Source organism: Podarcis raffonei, chromosome 1 (assembly GCF_027172205.1).
Source record: "Podarcis raffonei isolate rPodRaf1 chromosome 1, rPodRaf1.pri, whole genome shotgun sequence".
Lineage (NCBI taxonomy): Eukaryota > Metazoa > Chordata > Lepidosauria > Squamata > Lacertidae > Podarcis > Podarcis raffonei.
The window spans coordinates 117,618,705-117,641,087 of NC_070602.1; the positions used below are offsets into that span (position 1 = coordinate 117,618,705).

Below are 22,383 nucleotides of genomic sequence, written 5' to 3' on the forward strand. Positions count from 1 at the left end.
ATGCTTCTTTTTCTATTACACATTGTTATCCATCTTATTTAGTATTCCAGTATTTAAAACGGAACTTGTTTATTCTAATAGTTCTGATTTTTCAATATGGTTTTGCAAGTATCCTTTAAACACCTTCCAGTCCCTGTCTATCTTCTCTTTTGAGATCCTTCCAATTTCTCCCCTTGTTTTGGATATATTGTAGTACTCCTATAATTTGGCAATGTAAATTCGTGAAGCGTTCCATTTTTATTTTTGCTCGCTCGCTTTTTGGAACAATGGACTTCTCCAGCCAGGTGCCCTGCAAATGCCCCGTTGAACACCAAATGCCATTAGGCACAAGACCAGTTGTCGGGGATGGCAGAAGTTGCACACCAGCAATCTCTGTAGGGCATTGGGGTGGGAAAGTCCGATCCGGGGAGGCACATCTCTGCCGCCCACAAAAAATAAGCTGACCTCATTTTGTTTCCATTGTTGTTCTTTTCCCATACACTTCTTTTGGAGTTCCGTGGACAGCAAATTCCCCCTCTCTGTATGATTCAGGAACCAAGTTTATGCTGATGTGCAGTAGGGGATATTTGTTACTGACTCATATCAATGCCTTTTTAACCTTTGCTTCACCCCTCTGTCTGCTGCTTCTCCCCAACCTTAAGCATATAAGCTACATTACTCTAAAACAACTTCTGCATCGACGGCGCTGTACTGATTCTGCTTGTGGTCCTTTACCTGCTCAGTGATAGCCTGGAAGCTGTACAGCCTGACAAGGCCAGAGCTGTGTGTCACAACCAGCATGTTATGAGACAACGTGGCGTCTGCCATGCTGTTTCCAAAGATCTGGATTGAGCGGAAAGAAAATAAATGAAGAGATCAGTAGAGGCCTCCTACACTTGACAAAAATCACCAGCATTGGTTAGAAATTAGGACCTGGAGCCATACAGCACAGTATATACCGTACTTTTCTGTGTATAAGACTAGGGTTTTTTTTAACCAAAAAATAATGTTAAAAAGGGGGATAGTCTTATAAAGGTAAAGGGTAAAGGGACCCTTGACCATTAGGTCCAGTCGCGGACAACTCTGGGGTTGCAGCGCTCATCTCACTTTATTGGCCGAGGGAGCCAGCGTACAGCTTCCGGGTCATGTGGCCAGCATGACTAAGCCACTTCTGGCGAACCAGAGCAGTGCATGGGAACGCCGTTTACCTACCCGCTGGAGCGGTACCTATTTATCTACTTGCACTTTGACGTGCTTTCGAACTGCTAGGTTGGCAGGAGCAGACACCCAGCAACGGGAGCTCACCCCGTTGCGGGGATTCAAACCGCCAACCTTCTGATCGGCAAGTCCTAGGCTCTGTGGTTTAACCCACAGCGCTGGGGGCAATTGCCCCCATCTTCTTAATTTTGAGTCCCTCAAAATAGGGAGTGTCTTATACATGGGGGCGTGTTATACATGGGAAAATACGGTATATTTAATAATAATAATGGCTTCTCAGGGTTTCTAAAACAAGCAATTTGTACCGATCGATGGCTTTACTTTCTGAAAAGAGAAAAGAGGCCAGCTAACCCCTAGGATAGCAGACTTACTTTTTTGTCAAGTTCTAGCATCCCGATAAACGAAAGCGGAAGAACTCTGAACACGGCAAGGAAGAAAAGCACAGACTGCTGGATGCCAGCCTAGGAAGGAACATTCCGGAAACAGTTATCACACTTCAGCTTGGGCATGATAGGACACAGGTCGATACGAATTATTGTTATCTTCTTCCTCAAGCACATATAAAGGTATGCACTTATGATGGTATAGTCTCTCGGGAGAGAGCAACAGGGCTACCACTCTGAAAACAGATGCACTAGGGGTGTGGATTGGCTTTCTGTACTTCCCGAATTAAGAGGTGAGTGGGGTGATCTGGATAAGATTGCCCAAGTTGGATCGAGCCATTAACAAGCAGTGTTAGAAACTGATATATGAAAGCTAGGAGCTAAAGGGCACCTTAAACCCAGGTTATGGGCTCAACAAAGAATGTCTAGGCACACTTTTTTTATAACAAGGATACAAAGCTGAAAATGAAAGAACTGCAGCTAAAATATTAGGTTCATTTTTCACATGGTCTAGTCCTTCCCCTGCCCACCCCCTTAATATTATTAAGAGGGTCTCTTCTCCGGTCTTCAGAGAGTGGCTGGAAGTGCGGAAGCAGAAAAAGCTCTTCCTTTCCTTCCACTCTGCAGCTTTAATCTGAAATCTTAGGCGCAGAACTGCGCCCAGAGATCAGAAACGGCTTGCGCTAAAGAAATTCCTTGTCGCAAAACATGCCTGGAACAATGGGAGCTTCAAACGCTGTTCACAAGGCATCTTGAGTCAGATCAGGGACTCCCAAAATTCTGAGATACTTTATAGACTCAGAAGCCCCAAGTATCCTTGTCATTTAAAGACACAGTAATCCCATAAGCAAAATCAGGGAGAAACAGTTCCTGAAGCTTCCTGTATAGCGTGCCATGAGAAGCAGCCCCAAAGGTCTCCTATTGAAAGCAAATACTTTCAAGCCAACGTACCTGCCGTGCGGCCGCAGGGAGCTTCAGCTGAGCTGACTTGACAACCATGACCTCTTGAGGAACATCCCAACTTAGATATCTAGCGGTAAAAGGTAAACGGACCAAATAAAAGGTAAACGGACCGAAACACACCAAAATGAAATGCCATTTATTTTCTGGGAAAGTGAACTGCTTTGTTTTCAACGTCCTTTAGAATATGGGGCCCGTGGCAAATCCCTCGCTGAGATGCTCTGAATACTTCACTCTCTCAGGCCCTTCCTTCTACCAGAGTGGCTCTCTGTTGATCTCTGATGGGTTGTGTTTGTCAGGAGCTCAGCCTACACTCGAGTAGGACCCTGGAAGACACATGCCCGACTGGCATGTTCCCTCCCTCCTGGTCGATCGTTCAGGAGCTTCAAAAGCTTTCTTCTGCCCGAACATCACAGCGACAGATGCTAACAGACATCAGCATACTTAGGGATCCGCAGAGTCTGCGCAGTTCGCATGACAGACCTCAGCAACTCAGCATTTTGGCTAATCTACTTTATTTACATATAAACATACATGGCCCCTTCATGGATCACTGCCTTGCCGTGGCGAAGGGGCTTTAATAACTCAGAGAAACTATGAACTATGCCGAGCAGAGCGCTATGGACAGGTCATAGTGGAGAGTTTTGACCAAACGTGATCCACCTGGAGCAGGAACCGGCAAGCCACTCCAGTATCCCTGCCAAGAAAACTCCATGGAAAAGCTATGGGTTTTCACAGTAGTGATGTATGGAAGTGAGAGCTGGACCATAAAGAAGGCTGATCGCCAAAGAATCGATGCTTTTGAATTATGGTGCTGGAGGAGACTCTTGAGAGTCCCATGGACTGCAAGAAGATCAAACGTATCCATTCTGAAGGAAATCAGCCCTGAGTGCTCACTGGAAGGACAGATCCTGAAGCTGAGGCTCCAATACTTTGGCCACCTCATGAGAAGACTCCCTGGAAAAGACCCTGATGTTGGGAAAGATGGAGGGCACTAGGACAAGGGGACGACAGAGGACGAGATGGTTGGATAGTGTTCTCGAAGCTACCAGCATGAGTTTGACCAAACTGCCGGAGGCAGTGGAAGACAGGAGAACCTGGCGTGCTCTGGTCCATGGGGTCACGAAGAGTCGGACACGACTAAACAACAACAAAACACACATGGAGCACTGCAACATGGCTCCCTCTCTCTCTAGCATCAGACAGCAAAGAGAAAAAGGACAAAGGACAATAGTCCCACTTCAAGGAACACAGTAACACAAATATCCTGTCTCTGTCACTTCCCACTCTGTGGAGTCAAAACACATACTGTCATGTGATAGACAAAAATCCCATGACTGCAATCACGGAGCAGGAATTCTAACAGTGTTGCTGCGGTGCAAACACAGCAGAGGAGCCAACCTGAGGTTCATGCCTTTCCACCACACTGACCTCGCCACCTCCTCACCCCTTCTGGAAGGCAGCAGCTGACTAGAGGCCGGGTGAGAGCTGCCACCCCATCAAGCCATGTCCTGCTGCCCTTTTCCCATTCTGGAACTGCCAAGAAAAAGGATTGACCTACTTAGACAAAAGGAAGTAAGCAATGGCAGTCCCTGTTAAACAACACCTATTATTTAAGAGGCTCTGTTGGTAATAAGCAAGCCGTGAAGAAGCGGAAGCATTCTCTCCCCAGTAAGAAAGCGATATTAAAATCATTTTGGAATCAATCTTCCTGGGACCCAAGCAGCTATCACCTCTTCCAGCTTCCACGAAAAGGCTGTGATTAAGGCAAAGGCCAGTCATAATCTGATAAAGGTTGGTGCTTCCGTCCTGAGTGCATGACTCAGAAATAGAGACAATTATCAATTCCAGGGAGAGGCACTTTTGAGTTGGGAGGGAAATTTGGCTTTGTTTGCATTTCAATAAGAAACTAGCTAATCTGCACTAACCTGCAAATCGAAAGGCAGCCAACTTCTGAAATTCGCATCTCCAGAATGTACAAATGCAGTTCTCCAACCAAACAATACGTAAAGATTTGCATTATATTAGGGGCAAATATGGGTTAAAGTGCATATATTAGCAAAAATAACAGACAAAAAAAGCACGCAAGGGAAGACTGCTTACAAAAACGCATCATAACAAGCATGATTTTGTATGCAGTTCTGTATATTAGTCAAATCTACAGCAAACAAATTGTCTTTTTAATGAGAAATTCATATTAGAACGCTGGCAAATTTTCATGGGATTTTTTTTAAAAATGCAAATTGCTGCAGAAATGCGGAGAACTAAATTTAAAGCTGGAAAATGATATACCAAGAGGTATATTTATCCATTCCTACTTTGTACTTTGTACTTTGGATTGTGCTGAAGTGAAGTCCTGCTGAGTGCAATGGCTCTTACTCGCTAGTAAGTGGACACAGGATAGTGGCCTAGAGTAGTAAGCCCCACTAGGAGGGACTTGGTTTCAAGTAAGCATTCATAGGATTTCACTCTGTGCTTAGAAGTAACCCTCAAGCAATCTTATACTAAAGCCTACCTTCTTTACCTGAATTTGCAGTGGGAAGTAAGGTACACTTTTTCAAGTATTTCTCCCGTACTTGCAGAAAGGCGAAAGAGCCAGTTGTTTGCTGTCAGAACCAACAAGGAAGGTTTGTAGTCTGATGGAGTCGGCAGCACTTCACCCTGAAATAGAGAATGTTCCTATGTTGTGTATTTTTGTGTTTTTATATTGTAAACCGCCCTGTGATCCTCGGAGGAAGGGTGGTATAGAAATTAAATCATGATTAAGAATAGTAATGATAATACAGTGGTACCTCGGGTTACATACGCTTCAGGTTACATACGCTTCAGATTACAGACTCCGCTAACCCAGAAATAGTGCTTCAGGTTAAGAACTTTGCTTCAGGATATGAACAGAAATCGTGCTCCTGCAGCGCGGCGGCAGCAGGAGGCCCCATTAGCTAAAGTGGTGCTTTAGGTTAAGAACAGTTTCAGGTTAAGAACGGACCTCCAGAACGAATTAAGTACTTAACCTGAGGTACCACTGTAACTACAACCACGGGGTCGGAGCTAAACAATACAAACTGAGAGCATTTGCAGATGACCTAGTACTTACTTTACAAGAGCCAGAAGCTAGTACGAAAAGAGTTTTGGAAATAATTCAAGAGTTTGGTCAAATGGCAGGATTTAAATTGAATAAGTTAAAGACTAAGGTATTGGAGAAAAATTTAACACAGATTGAAAAAGAAAGGTTTCAGAATGAGACGGGGTTGACTGTGGTTAAAAAAGTGAAATACCTGGGTGTGAATATGACAGCTAAGAATGTGAATTTATTTAAAGACAATTATGAAAAAACTTGGACAGAAGTGAAAAAAGATCTGGAGATCTGGTCAAACTTGAAGCTTTCCTTGTTAGGTCGAATTGCAGTTATAAAAATGAATGTATTGCCAAGAATGTTGTTTTTGTTTCAAGCATTACAAATAATGGATAAAATGGACTGTTTCAAGAAGTGGCAGAAAGATATATCTAAATTTGTCTGGCAGGGCAAGAAGCCCAGAATAAAATTTAAGATATTAACGGATTCAAAGGAAAGAGGGGGGTTTGCCCTGCCAGACTTTAAATTGTACTATGAAGCGGCAGCTTTCTGCTGGCTAAAAGATTGGCTGCTTCTTGAAAACACAGACATTTTGGATTTGGAAGGTTTTAACAATATTTTTGGGTGGCATGCATATCTGTGGTATGACAAGGTTAAAGCACACAAAAGTTTTAAAAACCATATTGTCAGAAAAGCACTATTAAATGTCTGGGTTAGATATAAAGATTTGCTGGAAAATAAAACTCCAAGGTGGTTGTCGCCAATGGAAGCTAAGGCAGTTAAAAAGTTAAATATGGAGTCGAAATGGCCAAGATATTGGGAAATTCTGGAAAAGGAAGGGGACAAATTGAGATTGCAGAGTTTTGAGAAATTAAAAGGGAAGGTGAGAGATTGGTTGCACTATCATCAAATAAATGAAGTGTTTAAAATGGACAGTAAAATTGGCTTCCAGGTGGAAAAATCAAAATTAGAGACTGAACTGTTAGAATCCAGTACTAAGAATTTGTCAAAAATGTATAACTTGCTGCTGAAATGGAATACACAAGATGAAACGGTTAAATCAACTATGATTAAATGGGCTCAGGACATTGGTCATAATATTTTGTTTGCTGACTGGGAAAAGTTGTGGACCACCGGGATGAAATTTACGGCATGTAATGCCTTAAGAGAAAATATAATGAAAATGATTTATAGGTGGTACATAACCCCAGTCAAGCTTGCAAAGATCTACCACTTGCCTGACAATAAATGTTGGAAATGTAAGGAAAAGGAAGGTACATTTTTTCACCTCTGGTGGACGTGCCCGAAGATTATTTTTTTTTTTAATAATATTTTTATTAAACAATTTTTTATATAACAGAAACAAAACATACATGAACAAACATTCAACAATAATAAAACATAAAACAAGTACCATTTCATAACCCAATTTCTAAACCTTACTTCCTCGACCTCCTCTTACTTCCCGTTTCTGTATTCCAAATTCTTACAGTTATTCAGCGAAATCTTGCCTTATTTTATTATAAATTTATGCTAATCACCCTTATTCTCTTTGTCATAACCATTACTGATAGTAACCATTTGTTTTAATCCAACATCATTCTAACTGTCTCCAATTTTATAATATTTCTTTAAATAGTCCTTGAACTTTTTCCATTCTTCTTCCGCCGCTTCTCTTCCCTGGTCTCGGATTCTGCTCGTCATCTCTGCCAAGCTCATATAGTCCATCACCTTCATCTGCCATTCTTCCAGTGTGGGTAGATCCTGTGTCTTCCAGTACTTTGCAATAAGTATTCTAGCTGCTGTTGTAGCATACATAAAAAAAGTTGTATCTGTCTTTAACACCCCCTGGCCGACAATACCCAAGAGAAAGGCCTCTGGTTTCTTGGGGAAAGTATATTTAAATACCTTTTTCAGTTCGTTATAAATCATTTCCCAGAATGCCTTAATCTTCGTCGTGCCCGAAGATTAAGGCATTCTGGGAAATGATTTATAATGAACTGAAAAAGGTATTTAAATATACTTTCCCCAAGAAACCAGAGGCCTTTCTCTTGGGCATTGTCGGCCAAGGGGTGTTAAAGACAGATACAACTTTTTTTATGTATGCTACAACAGCAGCTAGAATACTCATTGCAAAGTACTGGAAGACACAGGATCTACCCACACTGGAAGAATGGCAGATGAAGGTGATGGACTACATGGGCTTGGCAGAAATGACGAGCAGAATCCGAAACCAGGGAAAAGAAGCGGCGGAAGAAGAATGGAAAAAGTTTAAGGACTATTTAAAGAAATATTACAAAATTAATGACAGTTAGAATGATGTTGGACTGAAGTAAATGGTTACTATTAGTAATGGTTAAGACAAGGAGAATAAGGATGATTAGCTTAAATTTATAGCAAAATAAGGGAAGATTTGCTGAACAATTGATTAGAATTTGGAATACAGAAACGGGAGGCATGAGGAAGTCGAAGAAGAAAGGTTTAAGAAATTAGGACATGAAATGGTACTTGTTTCTTGTTTTGTTTCTGTCTTTTGTTTGTTTATGTATGTTTTGTTTGTATGAATATAAAAATTGTTTAATAAAAATATTATTAAAAAAAAAAAAAAACTACAACCACGGGCAGCTCTCCCCATCTCTTTGTTGGAGTCTCAGCTCCTTATCTGTGAAGTGATTCTCAACCGCGACAATGGGTTCACGTCCCAACCCCAAATAGTGAACCTGTGTGAATACCAGAAGAAGAAGAAGAAGAAGAAGAAGAGGAGGAGGAGTTTGGACTTGATATCCCGCCTTTCACTCCCTTTAAGGAGTCTCAAAGCGGCTAACAATCTCCTTTCCCTTCCTCCCCCCACAACGAACACTCTGTGCGGTGAGTGGGGCTGAGAGACTTCAGAGAAGTGTGCCTAGCCCAAGGTCACCCAGCAGCTGCATGTGGAGGAGCGGGGAAGCGAACCTGGTTCACCAGATTACGAGTCCACTGCTCTTAACCACTACACCACACTGGCTTTCCTACGGAGAAAATGCGAAGCGCTGAACTTAAGGCACCTCTGAACATTTGCTCTACACAATTTGTAGACTTGGTTCACCTCTGATAGGGATCCCAATGTGCAATGTGTCCCTGTGGACAGAACACACAAGCAACACATTACACTCCACTTCTGGACTTGTAACATATGAGCCCCTTCATCCTCCAGCTGTTATGCGAATGGATATTTTGCCATCCTTTCAATCAGTGTTTGAAACTCCCCTTGTTCCTGGCGCATTTTGCGACAGGGAATTTCAGTAGCGCGAGCAGTTTCTGAGTTCTGGGTGCAGTACTGCGCCTAAGATTTCAGATTAAAACTGCAGAGTGGGAGGAAAGGAAGAGCTTTTTCTGCCTCCCCACTTCCAGCTACTCTATGAAGACTGGAGAAGAGACCCTCTTAAGGATATTAGGGGGGTGGGGAGGGCAAGGAATAAAGGTAAAGGTAAAGGGACCCCTGACCATTAGGTCCAGTTGTGACCGACTCTGGGGTTGCGGCGCTCATCTCGCTTTATTGGCCGAGGGAGCCGGCGTACAGCTTCCGGGTCAGGTGGCCAGCAGGACTAAGCCGCTTCTGGCGAACCAGAGCAGCGCACGGAAACGCCATTTACCTTCCCGCTGGAGCGGTACCTATTTATCTACTTGCACTTTGACGTGCTTTCGGAACCTCCAACCTTCTGATCAGCAAGTCCGAGGCTGTGTGGTTTAACCCACAGCGCCACCCGCGGGCAAGGAATAGACCTTGTGAAAAATGAACCTAATATTTTAGATGCAGTTCATTCATTTTCAGCTTTGTATCCTTGTTATAAAAAAGTGCGCCTAGACATTCCATTGTTGCGCCCATAACCTAGGTTTAAGGTGCCTTTTAGCTCCTGGCTTTCATATCTCTGTTTCTAACACTGTTTCCAATATGGAATAATGCAACAACAACATAGCATAACACAAGCACTTGCTAGTTACAGCAGCCTCAGGTGTGGATTTTCAGAACGTGCACCCTATTATGACTTGCAAACCCACCAGCTGCTTGCTTTAAAACATTTCTTATACAGTGTATTGAGGCTTCACAATCTTGTAAGGAAACTTACAAAATGATGGGTTTTGTCCACACCCATAGCATATTTGAACCTGATTACCGGAAGATGACTGTACACATCTAAATGCCTGAGCAGACAGGAGCTGCCCACACTTTAAAAGATGCCGATTACTTTAGTCCCAAAAGGCAGCTCCCCAAAGATTATTTCATATGTTGGACTTCTAGTTAAAAGCAAAGAAGGAAGGAAAATAATAATATGCTAAGGATGACACAAGGGAGTCTGGTTCTTGTTTTTCTCAGCAAAGTTGTTTCGTTGGGGGAAAAAAAAAGAAATCTTACCACTGGGCATTCCAATAACAAAGCATCTTCTATTTTTTCCGATCTAGGCCGCCCTGGCATTTGATAAATTATCCTCGGCTCCGGTGTGGTGCTGAGAAAGCGAGGGAGGAATTAGAGTATATTATTTTCCATGATTCAAAAAGTATTTTTAGCTATTATTATAAATAACAATCAAGACTTTATACACACCGTATATATAAGTGCATGACGCCCACGCCCCCAGAATCCTGGAAACTATGGTTCACCCCTTAGGGTAAAGGTAAAAGGACCCCTGACCATTAGGTCCAGTCGTGGCCGACTCTGGGGTTGCGGCGCTCATCTCGCTTTATTGGCCGAGGGAGCCGGCGTTTGTCTGCAGACAGTTTTTCCGGGTCATGTGGCCAGCATGACTAAGCCGCTTCTGGCGAACCAGAGCAGTGCATGGAAACACCGTTTACCTTCCCGCCAGAGCGGTACCTATTTATCTACTAGCACTTTGACATGCTTTCAAACTGCTAGGTTGACAGAAGCAGGGACCGAGCAACGGGAGCTCACCCCGTCACAGGGATTCGAACCGCCGACCTTCTGATCGGCAGGTCATAGGCTCTGTAGTTTAACCCACAGCGCCACCTGCATCCCAGTTCATCCCTTACAGAGCTACAATTCCAAGCACCCTTAGCAAAGAATACGTCCTTCCTCTCCTCTCTTCTTCATTCCCTTTTCCCTCCTATTGCCAGACGAGGCAGGGGCCTGGGACTGCCTCTGGCAAAAGCTCTCCTGTTCTTGCCTGTCATCTCTGAGGTGCAAAGGCACCATCAGGGCAAGACTTCTGGGAAGATGTCCATGCCTCACTCAGAAACATGAGCCCGGATGGTCCTCAAAAACCCAGTTGGGCTGGCTTACTGCACTTTGAAGTAATGCACATTACCATCTAAGGAGCTCCTCTCTGTTAGAATTCCTGCTCCATGGTTGCAATCATGGGATTGTTGTCTTTCACATGACGGTATATGTTTTGACTCCACAGAGTGGGAAGTGACGGAGACAGGATGTTTGTGTTACTGTGTTCCATGAAGTGGGACTATTGTCCTTTGTTTTTTCCTCTTTGCTGTCTGATGCTAGAGAGAGAGGGAGCCATGTTGCAGTGCTCCGTGTGTGTTTATATGCAAATGAAGTAGATTAGCCAAGATGCTGAGTCACGCGAGATGCTCAAACTCTGCAGATCCCTAAGTGTGCCGGTGTCGGTTGGCATCAGTCGCTGTGATGTACATGCAGAAGAAAGCTTTTGAAGCTCCCGAACGAAAGACCAGGAGGGAGAGAATATGCCAGTCGGGCATGTTTCTCTGCAAGGGTCCTACTCGAGTGTAGGCTGAACTCCTAACACTCTGCAGGAAGATCATTAAGTTCAGGGCCTAAAATGAACAAGTTGCACCAATGTCAAGGAGAGGTGCATGTATGTTGCGACATATGGCTGCTGTGAACTTCTATCTGACCACTTCTATCTTCCCCGAATACCATAACCAAGATTATTTGATTTCTGTTGGATGCTGCAAATAGATGCTGCAAATGCAATGGTAGGGCAGTCTACAACTTAAAAACAACAACTAAGACAGTCACCCACAGGCGCCTTATCCCCCTTGAGGTCTGGCCGTGGCATGCACAAAATGTCTGAGGCCTTCTTTTCTCCCCTTAAAAGTAAGGTAAAAGGTAAAGGACCCCTGGATGGTTAAGTCCAGTCAAAGGCAACTATGGGGTTGCGGCGCTCATCTCGCTTTCAGGACAAGGGAGCCGGCGTTCATGCACAGACAGCTTCTTGGGCCATGTGGCCAGCATGACTAAACCGCTTCTGGTGCAACAGGACACTGTGACGGAAACCAGAGCGCACAGAAACGCCGTTTACCTTCCCACTATAGCAGTACCTATTTATCTACTTGCACTGGTGTGCTTTCGCCGCCTGTATGCATACAGCTGTGTGCAGGCACGTGTATTCATGCAGTTATTTAAAAATCCATATGCTTAGGATTTCTAAACAACCACGTGCATTTCTTTTAACATAAATCCTCTCCCGTTTGAAAAACAATTTTGACCTCGGATGTGAATGCAAAAATAAAGAGGTCTTATTTATTATATTTATTTGTCACTTACAAACAAAAAAATCTTTTGTCTTAAAGTGACTTACACACACATACACAAACGCATGTATATAAGATGGGTATGTGTGTGCACGCGCCCACGTGTGTGTGTATATACAGTGGACGCTCGGGTTGCGAACGTGATCCATGCGGGATGCATGTCCGCAACCCGCAATGGCACATCTGCACATGCGCGGGTTGCAATTGGGTGCTTCTGCACATGCGCAAAGTGCAATTTAGCGCTTCTGCGCATGCGCCGAAACCCGGAAGTAACCCGTTCCGGTATTTCCAGGTTTCGACAGTCTGCAACCCGAAAAAACGCAACCTGAAGTGTCTGTAACCTGAGGCATGACTATGTGCGTGTGTGTGTGTATACACACACACAGTGGTACCTCGGGTTACTTACGCTTCAGGTTACATACGCTTCAGGTTACAGACTCCGCTAACCCAGAAATAGTGCTTCAGGTTAAGAACGGACCTCCGGAACGAATTAAGTGCTTAACCCGAAGTACCACTGTGTGTATATATATATATATATATATATATATATATATAGCCATGGCACACTAGGGATTTGAACTTTGTTCTCCCCACTTCTAGTTCAAGGTTCAATACTCTAACCACTGCACCACGTTGTCTCCCCAAAAATACTGTAGTTCTTAAAATGAGATATTCCGTGCCACATTGCAATCCTCCATTTTACAAATATTTATGCAGGAGATAGCATCGCAAGATAGAGGAGAAAAATCACTTCTAAATATATGTTTTTTAAATAAAATACCTGCTCACACAGCACTGATAGTTGTCGAAATAAATCCTCCCACTTTGATAAGCAATTGGAGATGTGGAATGTGTTGTCCAAACGTTCCTGAATGTTGTACTTTCCTGAAATAAATCACAGTGATCTGTTATAAAAAATGTGGTTTAGGAAATATACCTGAAATGGCCCTACATTAATCATTTGTATTCATTTTGTAGTGAATGCAAAGCCTGTTTTCCGTATTAGGCTAAAGGATCCTAGGAAAGGAACTCTAGCAAACTGGTTTGTTTTTTAATGATTATGGCTGCAATCATGTGCCTATGTGTGGGCATGCATAGGTTTCAGTAATGTCTTAATTAAGGTGAAAAGAAAACATAAATTAAGAAGTAGAAGTAGCATTTCTACATTACAAATATTTTGGGCTGAGGTGATAAAGAGTGGCAACCCTTTTCCATCTTCAATTACAAAGTCTTAACTATAGAATCCTAAAAGTTTCTACAATTTCTCATAGTCTATCAGTTACCCTGAGTGATTAATCCTTGAACTGACCTTAGTCAACAACTTCTGGCAAGATAGGGGGCTTTGATTTCATAACCAAGGAGGATAAATCATATTGGATTATACAGCATGGTTTTTGTTGTTTTTTTAAAGTTGATTTTTTTTCTTGGTCACCCTGAGTGGAGCACAGGCATCTGTAGGTCAGGATCTTTATTTTTTTTAATAGACAATATAAACATTCAGGAGTAAGCCCAATGAACAAATATGGGACTTACTTCTGAGTAGATACTTATTGGATTGCACCAATGATAGAACCAAAAGAGTCAGTAATACTGTGCGTGAAACTCATTGATCTTCTATGTATCAAATTAAAGGTAAAGGGACCCTGACAATTAGGTCCAGTCGTGACCGACTCTGGGGTTGTGGCACTCATCTCGCTTTATTGGCCGAGGGAGCCAGCGTACAGCTTCCGGATCATGTGGCCAGCATGACTAAGCCGCTTCTGGCGAACCAGAGCAGCGCACGGAAACACCGTTTACCTTCCCACCTTCCTACTTGCACTTTAACATGCTTTTGAACTGCTAGGTTGGCAGAAGCAGGGACCGAGCAACAGGAGCTCACCCCGTCGCGGGGATTCGAACCGCTGACCTTCTGATCGGCAAGTCCTAGGCTCTGTGGTTTAACCCATAGCGCCACCCGTGTATCAAATTAAAGTCCCCTTAATCTTGCCTGCATTAACAATCCCTGAAAATTCACCCCGTTAGTACTGCTTCACACACTACAAATTTTCTACATGAGAAACCTATCAGGGATTATCACAATTTATGATTGACATATGGGTTTCGTTTCTACACAGAAGTACTTTCTTCACAAGATGTAACGAATTCAGCTGCAACACAGGGCTAATGGGTTTTCAGTACCTATTTACCTGGCATACCAGCTTCCTCAGAATCCCCATGTTTTTTCTATAGACCACACCAGCATCTTTTGTGTGAAATCCCTGTGACCGTCTGGTGAGTGCAAAGCAAATATTTCGATTTTCGAATGCGTCAGCGGAGGGTAATCTGCTTGTGGCAGATAAGGCAGACAAACTGGAAAGCATGTTGGTGGAACATCAAACTTCCACTTGCTTCCACCCAAGTAGTCTAAACAAAATGGGGGAGGGAGAAAAAAGTTGTTCAGTTAGCCAAATATGGAAATAAACCACAGCAAAAACTAAAACTCATCTGTACAATCCTATGTGCTAGATTTGCAGTTTGGAAAAAGGGAGCAAGGCTCCTGCACCTTTATGAGTTGTCTGGAATGAATGAATGAATGAATGAATGAATGAATGAATAAATAAATAAATAAATAAAATAATAATAATAATAATAATAATAATAATAATAATAATAATTTTTATTTATACCCCACCCTCCCCAGCCAAGGCCGGGCTCAGGGCGGCTAACAAGCAATAATAAAAACAAGTTGACTGAATACAACTTAAAAACAATATTAAAATACAACAATTAAAATATTGAAACAATATTTTAATTTTAATCAATTTTCATCATCATCATTTATTATTTATACCCCGCCCATCTGGCTGGGTTTTCCCAGTCACTCTAGGCGGCTCCCAACAGAAGATTAAAAACACTCATGAGCATAACTGGGAGGAGCACCACCCCCCCATCAAGCAAATAAATAAAAATACTTAATTAACTGACCAATCGCGTAGCTCGGTTCTCTCCCCCCCCCCAACATAAATCCCGGCTACGCCCATGAGAGCCCCATCCTATTTCCCCGATCACCCTACTATGGACACCCATGCATAAACAGCCATGTAATCCTATTCAGGGGTCAGCAAACTTTTTCAGCAGGGGGCCGGTCCACTGTCCCTCAGACCTTGTGGGGGCCAGACTATATTTTTTTTGGGGGGGGGAATATGAACGAATTCCTATGCCCCACAAATAACCTAGAGATGCATTTTAAGTAAAAGGACCCATTCTACTCATGTAAAAACATGCTGATTCCCAGACCGTCCGCGGGCCGGATTGATAAGGCTATTGGGTTAGATCCAGCCCCCAGGTCTTAGTTTGCTACCCATGTCCTATATACATCTCTACCCAAAGTCTCACCAGATTTTCAAGCGTGCATAGGATTACAGCCTTGGGGTGTCAAGCCCGTGCAAATTTACTCACAGGCCAGTCCCACTGTGTTCAATGGGGCTTTCTTTCTTTATCTTGGGATAAACCCCACGGAACTTAAAAGAGGCTTCCTTCTCAATCAAACATGCTCAGCATTGCAAACTGGCAGCGTGCATAGGGTCCCAGTTCCCTCAGTCAGGAAGACACGTAGGAGTCAACAGCTCCTTCAAAAACTCCGGAAATGCATGGGAATCTATTTCCTGTTTCAGACAGTTCACACTAGGGTTACCAGACGTCCCCGGTTCCCGGGGACAGTCCCCGGATTTGCAAATCTGTCCCTGGACAAATTCCATCCCCAGAATGTCCTCAGATTTGCAAAGCTGTCCCCGGGAAACGTGGCAGCGGCAGCCTCACCATCCCCACTAATGACTCCCTGTTGCTAGGTAAAGGTAAAGGGAGCCCTGACCGTTAGGTCCAGTCGCGGACGACTCTGGGATTGTGGCGCTCATCTTGCTTTACTGGCTGAGGGAGCCGGCGTACATCTTCCGGGTCATGTGGCCAGCATGACTAAGCCGCTTCTGGCAAACCAGAGCAGTGCATGGAAATGCTGTTTACCTTCCCGCCAGAGTGGTACCTATTTATCTACTTGCACTTTGATGTGCTTTCTAACTGCTAGGTTGGCAGGAGCTGGGACCGAGCAACAGGAACCCACCCCGTCGCAGGGATTCGAACCACCGACCTTCTGATCGGCAAGTCCTAGGCTCTGTGCCACCCGCGACCCTCACTGTTGCTAATCATCTTCCCAAAAAAAAAAAGGGTTCATTGAAAAAAACCTGGTAACCATAGTTTACACTTGTCTGCCTATCACCAGCGATTGCAATGTGAGCTCACGTGGCATTTCGCCCCCGACATTTCTCTCTCCGTACATTACCGGGATAGAGAAGGGGAGGGGGGCATCTTTTAAATTCCGGACTCGAGGCAATCGCTGAGGGACCCAATTTACGGTTCTGAAGGTGTAATCCTCGCGCGTAAACTTACTTGGGAGTCAAGACTCACTGGAACGCATTGGGGCTTCTCTGCGAATGCAAGCAAAAGGGGTCAGGGATGTAACCGCAGGCGCTGGATCTCTATGTGATCGGTGTGGAATATGCCGCCCGACAACCGTCCAGATCAAGATCCGCCCAGCAGGAACTTACTCGGGAGTAAGCCCGATGGCACACGAGGCGGGGCTTAGTGATCGACTCAACAGGCACAGGACTCCATTGCAAATCTTCCAAGCGGGAAAGGCTGCCGTTTCGCACAAAGCAACTTTAAAACAATATATAGATATATAATATAGCCTCTTTTTATGCCCTCACGCGCCTCCGACTACCCAGCGCGCGCGCGCGCAGAACAATAACAAACCTCTCAGGACCGGCGCAGGAATTAAAACCGCGCGCGCCTCCAAAACCGGGCCTGTTTCTTCGGCAGGGACACTTTCGTTTCCCCGTCTCCGCCTCTTCGCAATGCACGGCGGGAAACGTAGTTCCCCCCGCCATCAACTACCTCCGAGGGGAGCGGAGCGCGAGAGTCTCGGGGACTACGACTCCCGAAACCCTCTGCGCGCGCAAGTGCGGGAGGCCGCACGCTGGTTCGGGTTTCCCCGGCTTAACCGGCTGCTGGTTTGCAGCGCGGGAGCGGAGGCTTGAGAAGGTTGCACGAAGGAGGCGTGCAAGCGTTTAGGGCAGCACCTTGCATCATTATCATTATTAATACCCACGCACTGCACATTTCTGCTTATTTTTTTGGAATACCATTACATTTGATAACTGTTAACGACTGGACGCGAGGAAGCACGTGGATAAGGATGTCCGAAAAGTGTTTTGGTTTGTTTTTGTTTTTTGGCACTGCATGGCACATAGCGCCCTGAAGGTGAGTTCTTTTCTCCTCGTAGGAATCAAGGTTGCATTAGATATTACCTGCTTTCAAAAAACCGTTTTGGTTAAAACTGCTGACCCGGCAGAGAAAAAAACCCCATTAAAACCCTAAAATTAAATGCCCGAATGTCTTAGGTTAGTCGAGCTAAGAGAGCAGTCCTAACCCCGCGTCTGGTGGACTATTGAAAAAGATGACATGGACTATTGAAAAAGATGCAGTAGAAAAGGTTTAATATAGGACCTACGGAGGGGAAGGTGGGAAGTCCCGAAATTCGGAGGAATATTTAATTGTGGATGTGTATGGTTGTATTGTTATAATTCTATATTAGTAAAATCAAATAAAAATGAATTTCAAAAAGGAAAGGAAAATTGACAATACTGGCGTCGGCATTTGCAGTGCGTGAAAGATGCGTTAAATAGAAGCATCTGGGTTTACTTATGCAGATGCAAGGAAAGCTACTTGAGACTGAAAGGCTCCCACGTGTGTTCGCTCCCTTAGGAGTAAGAGACTCAATGAGTGGAGCCTCCTTCTGGGCTACATCTTGAACTTTCTTAACATGCCAAGAGGGATATGGGAGTCTCTGTGGTTCAGTGGAAACACTAGTTGAGAAATGGTGGTGGAGGCCCTGTGCCTGATGTGAGGAACTTCTGCCAAGCTTGGTATGTCTAAGTCAGTTGTGGGAACCTTTGTCTGTGGGTCCCCAGATGATGGACTACAACTCCCATCATCCCTGAGCTCTGGCCTTGCTAGCTAGGGGTGATGGGAGTTGTAGTTCAACAACATCTGGGGACCCACAGGTTGAGAAAGGCTCCTCCAGGTGGTTGCTGAACTACAACTCCCCTGCCCCCCCAGCAGGTGTAGTCAGTGGCAAGGGATGATGGGAATTGTAGTTCAGCAAAAATATCTGGCGGGACAAAAGTTGCTCTCACATGGTCTAATGAGTGAATGCCTTTATCTGTGGCACTGGATCTTGAAAATGTTTAGAAACTTCAGCTGGGTCAGAATGCAACAATTAGATTTTTAAGCTGGATTTGCATCTCTCTCTGATTCTTCTGAGTCTATGCTGCTTTCTAGTTTGTTTCCTGGTTCAGTGCAAGGTTCTGATTATAAAGTCCTAAACTCTTGGAACCTGGGTATCTGAAAGGCTCTGTTACTATATTCTAGAGACATCAAGGAAGTCTGCCTTATTAGCCAGGAAAGCATGCGCTGTCTAGGGCTGCTTCCCAAAGGTGCACAGAGCACATCAGGTGGCAGCACACATGGCTTTTCCCTCAGGAAAGTGTTAGATGAGAGGAGTGGGGCTCTTGACTACACTTGTTGGCTTTGCCAGTAACGCCACCGAATAACGGTGATTTCTAGTTAGGTTGCAAACAGCCCTTCCCCCTGCCTTTGCTTTAAAAATGATGCCGTAATGAAATTCAAAGAAGGAAACTATCACCAAAACAGTGGTGTTTTTGGTGCCATGAAATATTTGAGTGCTATTAGCTATATAGGGTTGACATGCTACACTAAGGTTACCAGATTTTTTTCAAAGAATCCGGGGACACTTTTTTTAAAAAAAGAGAAAAAAGTTATTTTAGGTTTTTTTTAAAAAAATTAAGAAGTAATATCTTCTCGTCTGTGGTCTCCTCTCTTGCATGGCCTTCCCTGGGCTGCTCTCTTGGAGGGCTAGCTGCTGTGGAGTAGGCTCAGGCCTGGGCTCAGCCACGTGTCCTTGCACTTCTGGTGCTCTCCTACCTCTCCTTCTCAGTAGCAGCGGCAGTGGCGCAGCAAGGTCGGGGCTCCCCTTTCCCCCCTCCTTCCTCTTTCTTTTCCTTATTCTTCTTCTCTCCTCCTTCTCCCTGCATCGGCTCCAGGGTTTTCCTGGCCCTGGAATGCTGCTGGGCAGGTGGCCTGGTGCTCTCGCTCCCGGCTCGATTTGGGTCTCAGGATGTGTGTGTCAGCGGTTCCCCCAGTTGATGTGCTGGGCGTCCCCGGTCCCCCCTCGGCAGTGGCAGCGGCAGTCTCAGCAGCCAGGAGCCAGCCTGGTAGTGCAGTTGGCTCTGGCTGGCTTCAGGAGCTGCTCGCTGCCGTGGCGCCCGCCATTTTGCCTCGCCAGAAGTCCCCATATGATGTGTCTTGTGCCATTGAACCAATCATGCAACATTCATTCCCTACTAATAAAACTAGAACACTTAAATATAAATCTGTGGACATTAAATAAATATAAATCTGTGGACATTCCCGGGATGGATTTTTGTCCGGGACAAATTTGTAAATCCGGGGACGTCTGGTAACTATATGCTACACCTCTCCCCAGAATAGTGAAGGTTTTGGAATCCTTTGAGGAGCAACTGAAAGTGATGGGGAATGTTTAGTTTGGAAAAGAGAAGATTAAGGAAGGGCACGTATTGCATTGCAGTCAAATATCTAAACTGCTCTCATGTAAAAGATGGAGAAGACTTGTTCCCTGTTGCTCCAGGGGGCAAGACGACGGCCAGTAGGTGGAAATTGAAGGAAAACACATCTTGGCTAAGCATTAGGTTAACATTCATTTTGGTAAGAGCTTTGACTATGGAGCAGATGCCCTCAGGATGTGCTAAGCTCTCCATCACTGGAAGCTACTTGTAATGGCTACTAGTCACAGTGACTGTATTCTACCTCCACTGTCAAAGGCACTTCTGAACGCCAGTTTTTGGGGATTGCTGGTGGGCAGAGTTCTGTTATGCTCAGGTTCTACTTATGGGTTTCCCACAGGCATCTGGTTCTCCACCGTGAGAAAGGGATGGAGTACTAGATGGGCCATTGGCCTAATTCAGCAGAGCTCTTCCTAGGTTCTTGTGTTAAGTATTTGAGCAGAGACCAGGCGATGCTGCAGTTGCAGATCTTGCATTGAGCCTCTGAAACACCTTCCAACATGATGATTCTCAAAGGCTGTTCAAACTCGATGAATCTATGGCACACATAAAATAGGTATTGAAAATCTGTAATAAATTTAAAAGGCCACAAAAAAGACTAAAATTGTACCTCAATTGCTTGGGGGAAATAAAGGTGTCAAAATGGCATCAAAATGTCAATAAAGTAGGTGTCAGGCAAATCTTTCCTGGGAGTTTCTTCAGCAGTAGATTATTCAGGATGGTGCTGTTGGGCCTACTATTAAAGGGTTACATGAGCATGTTTTGCAATATGTTGTTGAAAGTCAAGTGATCTGTCATTTCTTTAGCAATTAAGCTGTCCCATAGTAGGCTGGGCTGACACATTAAAAAGATTGTATGAGAGGCAGGTAGCAACAAATATTTTGTTCCAATGAGTCTGGCTTGAGTCAACAAGGTTCAAAGCAGTACGGATAATCTTGATTGCATTATTTGTACAACTCTGGCATAATTCGACTTTCCATTGATGTGCAAGATCAGGGTTTTTTGTTTTTGTTTTTTAAAAAACCAATCCACAGCCTTCCTTCAATTTTCAGTGAGACTGGTTACTCCTCCGTCTTTTGAAGTCTTCCGAAATGGCAGTGTTTTAACAATTATTAGATAAGCATGTCTCATGTAAACTACAAGCCAGCAGAAAAATCTCTATTTCCCCCCTCTTATTTTTGGCAGATATTTTGACCATCTGTTTAATTATCTCCTCTGGGCTTGTTTCCATGTTAGTATATTTCCAGGCTGTTCCAAGTATTGCTCTTAGCAGGAATGCAACTTTTGTTGGACTTGAGTCTCCACGTATTTGAAGGCTCCACATACACATCAGGCAGCTTTGCTGCTAATTCCCCCACTGTCAGAGTTGCCACCTAACATGGTGGCACTGCCTTATTCTGGAATGGGTGGGGGACAGTGGAAAGTGGCAGAGGGGGGTAAAGTAAAGGTAAAGGGACCCCTGACCATTAGGTCCAGTCGTGACCGACTCTGGGGTTGCGGCGCTCATCTCGCTTTATTGGCCAAGGGAGCCGGTGTACAGCTTCCGGGTCAGGTGGCCAGCAGGACTAAGCCGCTTCTGGCGAACCAGAACAGTGCATAGAAACGCCGTTTACCTTCCCGCTGGAGCGGTACCTATTTATCTACTTGCACTTTGACGTGCTAGGTGGGCAGGAGCAGGGACCGATCAACGGGAGCTCACCCTGTCGTGGGGATTCGAACCGCCGACCTTCTGATCGGCAAGTCCTAGGCTCTGTGGTTTAACCCACAGCGCCACCCACGTCCTATAGCAGGGGGGGTAGGGAGAGACAAAAATCTGGCTCCTGTTTGGAAGCCATTGGTGGCGGTACAATAGAACGGAGGCTCTCAAAAGCTGGTTCCTCAGCGCATCAGGGGTATGGTCTACTCTACTGTTGGGTGCTAGTGGCTCCCCAGGGTCTAGGCTTGAAGTCTTCCCCTTCAGCTGAGATGCCAGAGATTGTTTGCAAAAGCTCCTGGGGGGACGGCAGACCCCCCCCCCAGTACCTCTGAGCGTCTCCCAGTAGGAACGTCTCTGGAATGGCATGTCCCTTCACTCCAGAGTGCCCCTCTGCGACACTTCTCATTTGAAAACTGCACACAAGTCTTCTGGCATCACACAGCAAGAAGACAGAGACATCCGTAGATCTAAACTACATTTTATTCACAATATAGACAGAGAATCCATAATCACGTCTGTGTTCTCCAAACTTTGGCAGAAACAGAAAGCATACAGCAAAAGCGAAAGTACAGTCTAATAACACTCTCAGACAGAAGAGATAAGACAGTCTTCCATTCCCACACTCTTCTCAGACATCTCATGTGATTTACACCAACCACACCAGCCAGCATCGGCTACATAAAATCCTGACAGAGATTGTGCCTGAGATCTTCTGCATACAAAAATGGTACTTGTTCATTGAGTTCTGTCCCTTTTGCTTGGTTGCTTGTTGATAGGCCACATGAAGAATTGGCATATTTGTAGACCAGTCAAGTATTTCTGAACAGGCCATGGTTATAATGCACTGACACTTCCCTGAAATTGCAGTGTTAGAAA

At 44.6% G+C, this 22,383-nt stretch overlaps 2 protein-coding genes across 5 annotated transcripts in view; one reads left to right on the forward strand and one right to left on the reverse strand.

Annotated features, from left to right (window-relative positions):
• DCAF17 (DDB1 and CUL4 associated factor 17) overlaps window positions 1-16,990 on the reverse strand; it is a 33,232-nt gene extending 16,242 nt beyond the window's left edge. For 2 of the 4 annotated variants that reach the window (XR_008327161.1, XM_053359784.1), the window contains exons 1-8: window positions 16,537-16,948; window positions 14,301-14,517; window positions 12,896-12,999; window positions 10,007-10,097; window positions 5,065-5,201; window positions 2,532-2,610; window positions 1,569-1,658; window positions 715-822 (exon numbers count right to left, since the gene is read on the reverse strand). Coding sequence is in view for 3 of the 4 variants with exons in the window: in XM_053359784.1 (XP_053215759.1) it covers window positions 715-822; window positions 1,569-1,658; window positions 2,532-2,610; window positions 5,065-5,201; window positions 10,007-10,097; window positions 12,896-12,999; window positions 14,301-14,474 (783 nt within the window). In the remaining variant the exon portion in view is untranslated. Of the gene's footprint in view, window positions 1-714; window positions 823-1,568; window positions 1,659-2,531; window positions 2,611-5,064; window positions 5,202-10,006; window positions 10,098-12,895; window positions 13,000-14,300; window positions 14,518-16,536 lie in introns of all 4 variants that reach the window. The other 2 variants (XM_053359794.1, XM_053359805.1) reach the window with 2 other exon arrangements.
• A 99-nt stretch (window positions 16,991-17,089) lies between these two features.
• Window positions 17,090-22,383, forward strand: part of METTL8 (methyltransferase 8, methylcytidine) — a 37,852-nt gene continuing 32,558 nt past the window's right edge. The window contains exon 1 of the mRNA XM_053359845.1: window positions 17,090-17,409. The gene's annotated coding sequence lies outside the window, so the exon portion shown is untranslated. The remainder of the gene's footprint in view (window positions 17,410-22,383) is intronic.